The sequence below is a fragment of the Aspergillus neoniger genome (assembly GCF_003184625.1).
Source record: "Aspergillus neoniger CBS 115656 unplaced genomic scaffold BO87scaffold_43, whole genome shotgun sequence".
Taxonomy (NCBI): domain Eukaryota; kingdom Fungi; phylum Ascomycota; class Eurotiomycetes; order Eurotiales; family Aspergillaceae; genus Aspergillus; species Aspergillus neoniger.
In genome coordinates this window covers 168,187-181,616 of record NW_020291171.1, presented here as the reverse complement: position 1 = coordinate 181,616, position 13,430 = coordinate 168,187, and the positions used below count along the sequence as shown (strand labels likewise).

Genomic DNA, 13,430 nt, shown 5'->3' with positions numbered 1-13,430 from the left:
GTGGACAGGCATCTGACTTCACGTGATGACAGAAATAAATATCATCTGACATTTTGACAATATCCAACAGCCTCGACACATTGGATCGATCGGTATTACAAACTATCAAATACATATCAATAGAACACACAATTAGAATTACACACAGAACTCCTTCCCACCCCGATTATAATTATCCCCAGCCATAGTTCCTGGCCAAGTACTGCCAGGACCTTTTTTTTTCTTTAAGATTAGTAGTGAACGTGATGAGAATCGTTAGGTTGGTTTCATCAGTCAGAAATCAGCGCGCTGTGTCCACTTGCATCTCGTTGCATATTTGGTCCAGTAGCGCTTCATTATTCGTTTCTTTCCATCCCTGGGAGTGAGTGACATTCACTCCAAAAAACGTAATCTCAGCCCAGGCGGAGAAGCGGATATGGACCAGTGTTTAGACTTGAGCCATGCTGGGGCGAGTAACACCGCGAGCAGGACCGGTGCGTCCACGAAGGTTGACACTTGTCTGGCGGGACATGATGATCGACAGAATCATCGAGGCCGTGTAGCCAGCCCAGGCGAACCACAGGAATGCCGTCGAGGCCTGAGCCTCGCGGCAACGCTTCGTGCGGTTATGGGCACCATTGGTGATTTCGTTGTTGAGCGTGTAGGACTAGAGTAAGTATCCACAAGTCAGCGTTGCCCTAAGATTATAGTACTGTAGTGCATCATCTTTTGGGGAGTTCGCGGGACGAAAACTCCACTCTCCACTTTTTAGTGGATAGTTTCCCCGACTGATAAGGCAGAAAATCATGCACCTATACGTACATCGTTGCTGCAGCTGTGACATTCCAACTTCGCAGCCAGAGCAATGGCGGCTGTAAGGAACAGGATCGCATTGAGCGTGTCGATAGCGATCAAGAAGATTGGGTGGATGGCCCAGTCAATATTGATTGTCGCTGGGAATAGATAGAAAAGTGTAAACATCGAGAAAGCTGCAACAAACATGGTGTAGTTGATGGTCGATGGATTCCCGGCGAATGCTTCAGCGATCATGTTACCGATCAGGGCCATGACGAGCAGAGTCCAGAGGAACTGATGCCATTTTCAGCGTTAGTCCAGAATTTCCAACTGCGGCGCTTGCTTGCTTTGCAGGTCCAGCAAGAGCAGGTGCTCATGGCTCGAGAAAGATCGACATACCTCCCAGATCCGTAGACCGAGCTGGATAGCTTTGGCAACCATCTTGGTGGTGTGATTTGTATGTATTGAGTGATGGGTGGTGGTGATCGAGAGTTGACGGGGTGAAGCGCGCTTGGTGGGTTGTGCAGATTGTAGATTATCGATCTGAATCAGTAGATCCGGCACCGGGAAATTAATAAATCGGGACGAGAGACCATTAATTAGACGGAGTGATAATTATAAGAATAATCATCTCCAGTGCGGGATGATCGGGCAACACGAACGATGACGATATGCGCCGGTCTAGGGATCTGCTACGTCATGCGCCGGCCCGAATCATGAAATCACCACCACTGCTGCACCATTGAAGTTTTCCACCACAGAATCGTCCAGCAAGTGGAATGGAGCGGGACAGCGGTCTAGGTGTTTGTCTTTTATCACTGACTCGTAGTCCCCTTATGAACCCAAAGGTGCCCAGCCTGCCGCTGTTGGGCGCTTTTGCAGTCTGCTCCACGCATTCCCCGTTCACGTTGAAAAAGAAATGCCTAACACTATTTTCTATAGATTTCCCCTCAAGGCGATCAAACGCTTCATTTGATACATAGACAGCACCGCTCTGCAATCATCACTTCCGAGGTCATCCGAGCATGAAACATTAATGCCGTCACCCATGGGCGGAGCCAGTCAAGCTTGTGGTGGGATGCGATCCCCCATTAAGCTCTCCAACCAGTGGGCCTGCAAACTTTAAACGTTGTAGCTGAAAAGAGCTGGTCGCTTCTCGACTGGCCAGCATGATGCCCGACCATAGAGCTTGCTGGATTTCCATGAACCACACATGCAGCAAACAGAAGCCAACAGATCCTTGACCGGATGATCTGCTTTGTGCCGCAAGTGTAATTGTTCATTCTCTTCCGGCAGGTCATGAGAGGATCCCACCCACACCACGCCTCGGTCGAATAAGACTGTTCACAAATTCATTAAATAGATAGCAGTCACCCCATCACAGGGAAGGTGGAAGAAGCAAGAGAGCAAGCACATCTCCATATCCACCTTCCTATGACGGATAGCCCCCGGACTAGGCGCCGGTGGTACAACACCCACAACCAGGCAGCCCGAAGGCCCAGCCCAATCTAAAATCCGTCTGTGGCTGTTCCAAAGTCGATCATTGGGAATGCGTGCCGAATTTCCTGGCTCTGTGTACAAGGCTTCTGGTGTCTTATAAACTCAATTGGTGCCGATGTGATTGTAGGAGATGCTCTGGCACTTGATATATCTAGCATGTGGGCAGCAGTTGACATATGTTTCTCTGCTGAATGGTCAATCAATGTAATAGGGTGAATATGCTAGCCCGCAATATAGTACCCCAACGAGAAGCCATAGAGACGATCAACTTAAGCATTGATCAACAGGCTTGGCACACCAGTGCCGAAAGATCTTACATACCCACCTTCCTGCTGGTAGCCAATCTCATGATGATTGAAGCATCTGGTAATGTTCGTATAGCGGATAACACTGCCGATTATACATCGTATCCCTTTGATTCGCTTCCTCTTCTGCGCTATTGTGCTCGAGTTGCTCTTCCTGATATACAAGACGTATTCTGGACGTAAATCATCTGACACTGTTTAGCACTGAGCAAGAAGCAGCGTTTGAACACCTGACAGCCCAAGGTGTCTAACAAATGACGATTGACTTGCCAAGCCAATGAGAGAATTCCAAGCTAGACTTCAACACGAAGGACAGATTAAGTCCAATGTCGTCCCCAAATAACCATTACAACCACCCCTCTCCGACGTCTCCTACGAAAGTACACAGCTACACCCGGTCACCCTTGGAAGCAAGGAAGTAACTCACTGAGCAGATAACTCTACCCGGTTACGTTAATCGCATTCAGGCAGATGTATCCATACATCTTGGGAAACGACCAATCCTCACTTGAGGAAGTATCATCAACACCCCCGAGGGGAATGGATGATCAACACTTTAGACACAACAGATGCAGAAGGAACAACAGGATCCCCACTCACCCTTCATCTTCCCCATTCCGGAATAACCAAGCATCACACGTGAGCGTTCTTCAGACGCATAATTAGATTACTATCATCTAGTAGGGTGGTACAATGTCTATATATACAACACCACTGCATCACCCCTACTAACAAACACACTTCGAGCAGTGCACCATCCATCCTCGAACAATTGCATCTAAAGACAAACCAAACAGTCACATATCCACTATTCTACTGAATGCCATATATAACACAATGATGTTCCACAACGCACCTACTAGCCCACAACTCCTGCACACGTACCGAAACAGCCGGCAGCAGCAATCAAACTACCTAGGCTCTACTCAACCCATCCAATGAGCCTAGGCTCAATGCCCGAAAGTTAAGCTCTCAATTGCCGAATCATCTATCCCGCCTGAACTACTACTCGATTCGCCACTGTCATAAGACGACCGTCGTCCTAGTAAGTAGTAATCCAGGTGGATCCATACTTCACCAAAGCATGGAAATCCACTCAAGCAGGCTAAGAATGAATGGGTAGAGTCAAACGGTAAACCCGGCAAGGGAATACAGGATACAACCACCCCTACCAAAGAAAATAAAAAAAGAAAAAAAAAATATAGCAAAGGGGAGGAGGGAGGGGGGGATTTCCGTCCCACTTGGGTCGTGATGTCATCGCTGTCGACTCGGGAGAGATCCCCGGCAAAGCAAGCAAGCAAGCAAAACAAAAAAAATATTGAATGAAGGTACCGGGAAGGTGGATGGCAGTTACCACTGGATTAATCTTATAGGATATACGAGGAAGAACTATATATAGAGGCAGTGGTGGTGGTGGTAGTGGTGGTCAATAATATCTGTATTCATTCTTCTGCATAAACTGCGATTGAGATTCAAGTTGAAACCTAAACAAAATTCCATATCACAGTGATTGTCTCATTAACAGAACATAACTATCACCATCTCACCTCTCATTCCATCCCATATCCCACATCCACATCCAAAAGTATCCAAATCCAAATCCAAAACCATCATGTCAGTCGTTCCATCGCTGAAAGACACCCCGTTCGACACCGACATTCGCGACCGTCATTTGATATACGATTACGCGGCGCAGGACGCCCAAGGCAACCCCGAGAAATGGCGCTATGAAATGTGGTTTTATAACGAGGACCGCATCGTCTATGCCATCCATGGCGGTCCCATGGCCGGCCGGAAGAACTTTCAAACGGCCACGTACCAGTGCATTCGACCGGGCGAGCTCTGGCAGTGCAATTGGCTTGAGGAGACCGGTACCATATGTTCGCTGGTGTACGACATTCCGCGGAAGCGCATCACCACGTTGCTGGGCTTCTCCAAGGGACATTGGGAGGAAGCGAAGGCGGCTCACGGCGACAAGCGGAATGCGAAGGATCTGGAAAGATGGAGGGGGTTGGCCACGATTGGCAAGCAGACGGATCGGAAGCTCCTGAGCGAACAAGCAGACATCCTCGAGGATTTCCGAGGCCCTGGTGATTTGGAGCCGATTGACATGGAATGGCCGACATTATAGGCGAGGCAAGATCGTGGGAACGTACGCACCGCAAGAGGGGTATGCGGTTGAATGAGGATTGATTATAGGAGTAAGGGGGTTTAGTGGTTGTTGTTCGAAATGGTATTCTATTTTGTGCTTCGCTAATATCCAGTATACCCTTTATAATCTTGACGTTTCACTAGCAAACATGCAATGCTTGTCTCGTTTATGTCCTTCTTTCATTTGGGTGTAGATGTGTTACCCCTTTTTGTGCACCTGAATTAATCCACCGGGGTTCACGGAGGGGAAAGAAGCCGGTCGGACTCTAGACATCAGGTGTCGGGAGCCGAGTCATCATGCGTAACCGTTGGCCTTTCCCTCAGATGTCTTCGCAGCGGCATATCTCACAGCAGCTGACCTCTCACTGACTGACGGGATTATTCACGTCTGTCGCAGTATTATGTCACCAATCTTCGGGTGCCTCAGTTCTTCCTGTCGAAGTGCATCACAGAGCTGTGTCATATAATGTCCGGTAAGGGTGGGCACCCTGCTGTTCGTCGAAACCAACCCAGGTCAGGCACAGCTCGTGCCGAGAAATCTCAGTCAATGTGAGATATTTCTGGTGTAATAAGATAGTTGGTGGGTGATCTCCAAAATCGTGACGGGTATATTCCTTGCGTTCATTCTTGTCGGTTGATTTGCCAGAAAGGCGGGGTGAATCATAGGTCAGGAACCTTGACTTGACGACGAACTGCGCGAAGACGGGGCCTGAGTGCAAACGAGCTCCAATTGTATATCGTCCACATATTTGGGGGGATGGCCGTTGTAGGATGGAGCTCTGCTAATAATGGCAACTGCAACTTGAGCTGCTTGGTCATTGGCAGTCATGTTATCAATGAACCAAGTCTTCCACGGTTCACTGCTAGACCCGGACGTTTGGAGGGTTGCAATTCGTGTGATATCGGTTTCTTGAGCAAAAGCTTTCTTTAGTCAGTAAAAGAGACTCAATAAATAAGAGGTAAAACAAACACCGGAGTGAACATACAAATAGAGGGAATGGCAGCGACGTCGAATAGAGGTGGGGGGCAATTGGAGAGTACGGGCTGGTTGATGAGCATCTCACTCAAAACCGTATCCAGAGGGTCATCGTAGTAACTTCCACTTGTGGTGAGTCCAAACAAGGCCTGCTTCAACATAGTGATCAAGTCGTACGAGCACTGTGCGCCCCACACGCCATCGCAGCCATTGTTGGAACCTGACGGCGTTCCGGTAAGATTTCCCACCCGCAAGGCAACCTCGGAGGTGCGGTTGGAGTTGATAACAGAGTTATTGAGATGAGCACTGTATCCAAGCCAGAAGCTGACTTTAGTCATAGGTTCCTGGCCTTTTCCTCGAGAGTTGGCATCGAATCCATAGTAGAGGTTGAGGCTCTCCTCAAACAGAGGCGGGAAGTTGAAGGAGACGGCAGTCTGAGCCAGGGCATCAAGACAGCTACCACTCCAAAATGAGCAGAACTGAGCTATTGCGGGCGATCCAAAAACAAGTAATAGAACGAAGGCATTTACACAAGATCGGAGGACTGCCCCCATTCCAATAGGGCCGGCCATTTGGTACCACGAACGGTCGGAAATCGTGCTGAGAAGAGAGACCGATCTGCTTCACAGACACAATAATGATTTGATGGGATCCGTTGAGCGGGTGAAGACCATGCTCATAACCGTGGTTCGGTGTATATCAAGGTCGATTAACAGGCGGTGGGATAGGTGGTCGCTTGGAAATGGTCAGGGTCGGGAGGCGGTCGCCTGAATCATGCCAGAACTAGATTTGCTATAAACGCATAAAAGGCACGGAACAAGACGGATTCGCAGAAGTCCAAAGCTGTCGTGTAATATTCTCAAAAGTGTGTAAGACGAGTTCAATTCGGTTATTCGCTTGTTATGGGCAGTAGATATGTGTAGGGTTATTCGCGTTCGCAGCCGCGACGATCGGGTGCAGGAGTCGCGACAGACAGGGCGGCAGGCTGACGGCTTATCGGTAGATATGGTAGGGAGGTAAAGGAGGTACTCGTTTAGAATTGAAGGATACTTGAAGGTTATCAAGTCAAGGCTGGAAGAACAGACCGGGCCGTCGGGGTTCTGGCGGTTGGAAGACTGCTCAAATTGTCCCTGGCGCCAGGGCCTGTGTTAGAAATGATAGGGAGGGGGTGGTGGTGGTGGTGGTGGGAGGTGATGAGCGACGGTCAATGATGGGTGTGTACGGAGCGACAGGGGCCGGTGGTCGGTTGCGGAGAAGGAATCAAGCAGAGGTATTTAGCCAGAGAGTGAGAGTGAGAGAGGGGGTAAGCATAAGGTAATCAGGGTGTGATTGCCAGTAGAGAGAGGGAGAGTAAGTGAATTAGTTAGCAGTAGTGAGGAATTGGAGGTCAAGTCGGAAGGAGTAGTAGTAGTATGATGCTGCTCCGTCCTGGACAGATTATTCTTTTCTTGCCAGGGCGAGTTGGACTGTCTTGCCCGTGAAACAAGGCGTGTGGATACGCATGGGATTGGTCCAAGGTGCCTGGCTTTCGGTGACTCCCTGACTTCCCAGAATCCTCGAGGCATTCTTGGCGCTGCCCGGTCACCGACGCTAACTGGCAGCCCCGCATACCTTGTGCCGAATGCGGTAATTCCGGAGGGTAATCCCGCCCAGGGTCGCAGCAGGGAGCCAGTCACAGGGCCCATTCACCACATATTTCGGGACTGGCGCCGCTCCTCCTCTCTCCTCAGGGGCCAATAGACTCGCTTATGTTCCAGCCACCATCGTAACTAGGAGGTTAGGTGGTATTTTATTTTCTTTCTTCCCACGCCCAGTGACAGTCAGAAAACGCGTCTTTAGTTGAATACTTACTGAGTAACTGATTATTTAGCTGTGCGCCTGGTGAAATTTCCTTTCTGACTGAGGGTCCAGGCTGTCTCCATATAACTAGCTAACCAACAACATACTAGTAGTTAATCTGTAGTGCTGATGAGCAGCGTCGGTGTGAACCTGCTCGGACTGCTGTCCTGTGCACGGTCGGTATCTCGTATCTCAGGTATTGTGTGGTAGTTCATACCAAGCCCCGTATTGGAACCAGCGTTTGAGATGACTTCTTCCGATTATTTTTATCATTATTATCCTTATTCTTTACGGTTTGGGAAACACTATGATCTTCCGGTTTCAGGGTCTGGTCACTCAATCCGACTAATAATATTACTTATCTAATATCTACCTGACTATAGTGGCCGGTAGCGGGTCCTAATCACCAACTGGTGATAAATTACAATATCTTTTTTTGGGACGCTAACTAAAACGCTTTTGGCTTTTTTCCACCATCATCCGGACCCTCCGGTGACATCGAGAATGCTTCAAGACCTGCCTTTCGACTCATTCGGAGCTCCTTCCGAACACATATGCTCGATGGTTTGTCCATCTCCATTTCTTACTTTTCGAGGAAGTAGTCAAGGCTCAACACATTGGTCTCACCAACCCCCAATAATCAATTCCCTGAGAGCACAACAGTACAGTACAGTAGATCGGATAAAGTCTGCTCGCAGGGGGACATTGAAGGACCGGCACATATAATCTACACTTTACAGTGGACAGCTTGTGAATTATTATTGACACTTCGGCCGAATTGTCCACTAACCCAATTTGGTCCTGTCGCCCGTGAACTTTTCTGGCCTTACTTTCATCAATCCCTCGTGTTCTGCGGTAAACGTCGAACAAGCTTTTCTCATCCATCTGATGGTAGTTTATAGGAGAATTCTGCAGAACCCTGCTGAGCTGTTGGATAGGCTACACTAGCAATTGTGGATGACTACCAGCGTGTGTTCAGGTCTCACGATTCTTTCGGCCTCGGATCCGCCTACACAGTTCGTACACAACGGTTCCCAAAACTACCAAAGACTAGATGCTCTCAGTCTAATACCTGGTATTTCCCATTAACCCACTCACTCACGCCTCGATTACTATGTTTCTGGGACAGATTAATCTACCCCAAGTACGGTGAGTTTGCCAATATCTGAGCAGTCAATGGTTATATGCCAACCGCACGTGGCTAGCGTATCGGCATATTGGCCTTTCCCTCGTCTACTACTAGTATAGTATTGCTTTTGCCAATCAATGCGCCCAGTCTCGGAGGTTTTTTGCTGCATGGCGCGTTGTGATAAACACCTACTCGAACAAGCATGGCTAGAATATAGTGAGTTCAGTAATACAGCCCAAAGCTCAGGCCATGCCCGCAGGGTCTCGTTGTAACGAGACACGGACTGAACACGGATAAATGTCGGATGTCCGAACACCCTTGACTTCGTTATGCTTTAGGTCAAGTGTGATGGTTGCCGGAGGAGTCACTCTGAAGCACGCCGCTGGTAGGGAGAGGCCCAGATATCGCACCAATGGTATTTGGGGATGGCCCATAGGCCAATTAATCAGAGTGATATTATCGGAATAGGTGAAGTGAGGTGAGGTTATTAAGTGTCCACACAGCTAGCCAGCAAGACAAGCTAACCCGAGGCTAGCTATACCCTATCATGGCTTTCCCAAATTCTCGGCATAATCATGAATGCCAACGAGCTATAGGTTTACCTTTTGATCTACAGGATGGTTGAGCGTGGCTGGTGATCCTACCAACGCTACTGTAGCGGTAGCTGCCGATGTTACCAGCTATCAGAACCAAGCAACTCAGGACGTCAACTTGTGTCACATGCTACTACAATGTCAATCATCCACCCTATCCGATAGATGAGACGATGTCTGGAACGGTAGACCGTTTTCCATTGCAAAAGCTCAAAGAGGGGGTTTGTTGATTGTCGGAGAACCGTTAGTTAGCCTGACCGATACGACTAGCGCGGTCCCTCGGAGAGATCCACTTTCCCTTCAATAACTACTACTAGTGGTCCCTGATTCACTCACTCGACTCAACTCACAGGCACACCACACTAGTAGCCATCTACTAAACTAACAGTACTAAAGTAGCCTGCCCAACTTAGCGTCTTAGCCAGCAAAGTCCCTGATTTCCCTGCCTTCCCCCTGTTGCGATGGGGTTCGACCGACAGAAATAATTCCATCCAATGGTTAGTTAGTTAGCTAGACAGTACTTACTAGTGGATTTTTCGGGGTTGCACTTTTGGGGTTCTTTTCGACCTTCGTAGCTAAGGAACAAGGGCCACTAGTGGCCGCTATGAAGATTTCCGAGCAATGAGCACTGTTCCTTGAATGGAACCCCCGAAATTAATTCATTTGGGTTTGTTGCTTTTTCGCTCAACACCCCCCACCTCTCTCTCGGGCTCTCTCTCTTCATAGCTCATCGTGTGTTGTTGTTGGGTCGGCTATTGCCGCTGTTGCCACCAGTGGGTAGGTGGGTAGGATTTAGTTTTTGGGTTCGCTTTCGCTTGCGGAAAAAGTCTCTGTTTGTATGCATGCATGCAATGTACGTAGGTAGCGATCGATTGCATACCACTCTCACTTTTCTTTCTTTCATTCTTCATTCATCACTTGGTACACACACCCACACCCCTGTACAGTAAGAAGAGGCGTGTGATATGTCTACTACCTCACTACTCCAGTATGAAGTGGTCAGACACTGCTTATCTCACTGCAAGTGAACAGGCAGAGAAATAGAACAGGGAAATAACTTATTCCAAGCATGCCGTCCTCCCCAAAAGAGCTTGTGATGGGTCGCAGTCTACCCTAATTTGAAAAGAACAAAAAGAAAAAGAAAAAAACCAAGACCCTCGGTGGCGGCTCTTTTGATTACTTCCCATGTGGAATCAACCCCAAGCCAAATCAGTCACCAGTGACACTTCCTTTTTCCCTTTCTCACAAGATAGTAATTGAACTAACACTAACTTGGACTGAAATTGATCCCTGGTTTTTAGAGCCACCATCAGTACTCACTACTTTAGTGTCTACCACTAACTACTTAACCAACCAACCCGGCACCAACCCGAGGGGCCCAAGCGGCCAGTAAATACCAAGTAGATAGCAGCACTACTCCGTCACTTCGTAGAATTTGACTATTGTTTCGCATTTGCTGCCTACCAATTTCCTCTCTCAACTAAACTAACTATGATGTCTTTCCAAAGAAGGAGGTGGGGTTGGGGAATTTGTTCAACCCTTTTCTTTTCCCCCTTCCCTACTTAGTAGTTAGTTCCCTTTTTCTGCCATGGACCGAAGGGATGGATGGGTAGTAGAGAAAAAATATGCAATGACATCAGTGATGCCCATCCCTGATCACCCACGACGAACCCGCATTCCAAACATCCGCGATCTTCTCTTTTAGGGATAGTCTGAATGCATCATTTCTACTACGTACTACATACTTACAGAGTAGGAGGCACACACACACACACACACACACACTCTCTCTCTCTCTCTCTCTCTCTGTTGGTTTACTACTTACTTACTTAGTTACCATACCATGTGCAACCAACCACAGGTCGAATAGTATACTTAGTTATTTTACTTTACTTCAGTCAGCCGACAATCAATTTGTTAATGTAGGTATCATTGAAAATAAAGCTATTCCATTCAAGAGAAAGGGTTCATTTATGCATTACATGCATGCACATGGAGACCTGAGTCCTACCTACCTACTTTTACTGTACTTACCTACCCCTCTTTCATAATTCCATCTCATCTCATCCCGTCTCCCAGGATCAGGATCAATTAAATGAAATGCCATCCATGTACGTAGTACTAACTATGCGACAATAATGCCTATGAGGTCATCCATCCGGAATGCCCTAAATCCTTAAGTTAGTACCCTACTGAAACCAAATAATACATTCTCCAACCAACCATCCATCTGCCTGCCTGCCTGCCTATCTGACTGTCTGACTCGCTCAGCCAAGCAAGTGGGCTCTCTCTCGGGTATGCTTGCTTGCTTGCTTGCTTTGCTTGCTGCCTAGTCAGTCGCGAACCCCCTACCCATCATATCACCAAGTAACTAAAATTTAATTTATTCTATTTTATTATTAACAAACAGTTCGTTTCCAATCCATTCACAACAATACCTAAATGCCAATGGTCATTAGTAGATAGATCCATCATCCGGCTCTTGGCTGCCTAGTCAAGATAAGGGGAAAGAAAGAAAGAAGGAAGAAAACTCCTCCTGTTCTTCACACTTCCTTTCGCTTCGCTTCCGGTTCGTTCGAAGAACGAACTCATTCAGCCTCGGGATTCTCGGAAGTGCGTGGGTGGGTGGGTAGGTGACTAGGGACTCATTCCGGAATACCTTCCCCCCCTAAGTTCCTCTTCTCTTATCGTGATATTATAATCGGGGCTTAGCATGGTAGTATAGTACTACTACCTAGGTAGGTACTAGGTTCAGCAGCTGCCTAATGCTGCCAAGTTGGAGTATTTTCCCAAAAAAAAAAAAAAACCAATTGGACCATAGCTGATTTCTTCGGTTGGAGTTGCCTGTGGATTCGAGCTTTGCCTTTGTCGGATTGTCTCCCAATGTATTAAGTAGTTATGAACATATCGATGAGACAGAGGGACATCTAAGGAGTCAAAGAAGACGAGATGGGGAGCTCATACCCCAATTTCATATTTGCTGTGGAGTCGTAACTAGTTAGCGGGTGCTAAATACTACTATGGTACTATAACTTCCTATGTTCGTTGCTATCCCTTCGTATCCTGATAAGCACATACGAACGGTAACATGTGCAAGTTTACGGGTTCCATCGGCAAATGGCCTTCTATACGAGGTCGCGTGCCTTGGAGATGTCTCTCACAACCCTTTGACCTAGACTCCCTTTGTCTGGGTTTCTTCTGCCTGATCTATAAAAATAGATCCCACAGTATACCTTCATCGACGCTGCATAGTCGAGGTGTGCCTCAGTCTCTCCAGTCCTTCAGCGCGCTCTCTGAGTATTGACGCATATCCCTCGATCGTTTTCATCAACCGGCGAATCTTTTCCATTTCTCGAGCCCGATTCTTGTTCGCAATAGACACCAATTTGCGTGCCGTTTCAACCTCGGCCACCTCCATGTCTGTCAACCCACGCGTCTGGCGCGACTGATGACTGTTCTTAAGGTTTTTTGTGATGTTGGTGACCTTGGTGACAGCTTTTACGAGGGGTAACATAAATATCATGTGCGACGTAAGCCAGGAAGCATTTTCAGGTGTAGCGCCTCGATGGCCAAAGACCACGTCCATGGCCGCCGCCCGCTGCGTAAACCTCTTGAGACTATGAGCTCCCTGGGGCACCGGCGCCACGTTCTGCTCCCAGTCGAAGTACGGGAGCTTCATACCATTGCTATCCCCTTCGTTGCAGGAACGGTCACCGTTCTTAGGCTTGGTGTCTTGTCTCGTCTTCATCTCCTTCCAAGTCTCATACATCCACAGCTCTTCCGATGTCAGCTGGCTCATGGCCACGCTCTCCGGGTCGCTTTTCGATGGGTATGTTGCTAGTTTTAGTCCCGTAAATAGTGCGAGACTGTTTCCTTGCTCGACTATTTTAGCTAGCTCTTCAAGCTTCGTGCAAGTCGTTTGAAGATCATCCGTCTCGGTAGGCACAGGTAGGAATCTGAAACCCTCGCTTACTTGTGTACCGTCCGCAAAAGGCGTAACCGGATCTTCATATTCACGCTTCACTCCATGGCGTTCTGATGTTATCTGAGAATCATAAACGCGTACCCCACGCGTCGGTAGTTGCCGTTCCATCTTCCGGTGCCGGGTCTAATCTATGTAGGGATTCCTGGGGTGTTTGGATGCGGACGGTCTGAAGAGACAG

The 13,430-nt window shown here is 48.0% G+C and overlaps 4 protein-coding genes across 4 annotated transcripts; 1 reads left to right on the top strand and 3 right to left on the bottom strand.

Moving 5' to 3' along the window:
- Positions 1–204: 204 nt before the first annotated feature.
- On the bottom strand, positions 205–1,586 carry BO87DRAFT_380298 (MARVEL domain-containing protein). The gene is made up of 3 exons (XM_025624271.1): positions 1,174–1,586; positions 802–1,068; positions 205–646 (listed from the first exon to the last, which is right to left on the bottom strand). Exons 1-3 carry the CDS (start codon positions 1,213–1,215, stop codon positions 428–430), a joined length of 528 nt encoding a protein of 175 aa, XP_025475318.1. The 5' UTR covers positions 1,216–1,586; the 3' UTR covers positions 205–427.
- A 2,442-nt stretch (positions 1,587–4,028) lies between these two features.
- BO87DRAFT_380297 (phenol acid carboxylase) lies at positions 4,029–4,728 on the top strand. The gene has a single exon (XM_025624270.1). It carries the CDS (start codon positions 4,192–4,194, stop codon positions 4,708–4,710), a length of 519 nt encoding a protein of 172 aa, XP_025475317.1. The 5' UTR covers positions 4,029–4,191; the 3' UTR covers positions 4,711–4,728.
- Positions 4,729–5,397: 669 nt separating this feature from the next.
- BO87DRAFT_400995 (uncharacterized protein) lies at positions 5,398–6,260 on the bottom strand (the record flags this gene model as incomplete). The annotated part of the gene is made up of 2 exons (XM_025625574.1): positions 5,398–5,651; positions 5,717–6,260. 2 exons carry the CDS (start codon positions 6,258–6,260, stop codon positions 5,398–5,400), a joined length of 798 nt encoding a protein of 265 aa, XP_025475316.1.
- Positions 6,261–12,439: 6,179 nt separating this feature from the next.
- BO87DRAFT_380295 (uncharacterized protein) lies at positions 12,440–13,369 on the bottom strand. Its single transcript, XM_025624269.1, has one exon. It carries the CDS (start codon positions 13,358–13,360, stop codon positions 12,503–12,505), a length of 858 nt encoding a protein of 285 aa, XP_025475315.1. The 5' UTR covers positions 13,361–13,369; the 3' UTR covers positions 12,440–12,502.
- Between the last annotated feature and the right edge of the window lie 61 nt (positions 13,370–13,430).

What these genes read in the sequence shown, in the direction of transcription:
- BO87DRAFT_380295 (XM_025624269.1), bottom strand. Translation starts at nt 13,360, where the DNA reads ATGGAACGGCAACTACCGACGCGTGGGGTACGCGTTTATGATTCTCAG.
- BO87DRAFT_380298 (XM_025624271.1), bottom strand. Translation starts at nt 1,215, where the DNA reads ATGGTTGCCAAAGCTATCCAGCTCGGTCTACGGATCTGGGAG. An exon ending in TCGGTCTACGGATCTGGGAG is followed by an intron (nt 1,069 to 1,173) that starts GTATGTCGATCT and finishes AAATGGCATCAG; the next exon opens with TTCCTCTGGACTCTGCTCGT. An exon ending in GTCACAGCTGCAGCAACGAT is followed by an intron (nt 647 to 801) that starts GTACGTATAGGT and finishes TACTTACTCTAG; the next exon opens with TCCTACACGCTCAACAACGA.
- BO87DRAFT_380297 (XM_025624270.1), top strand. Translation starts at nt 4,192, where the DNA reads ATGTCAGTCGTTCCATCGCTGAAAGACACCCCGTTCGACACCGACATT.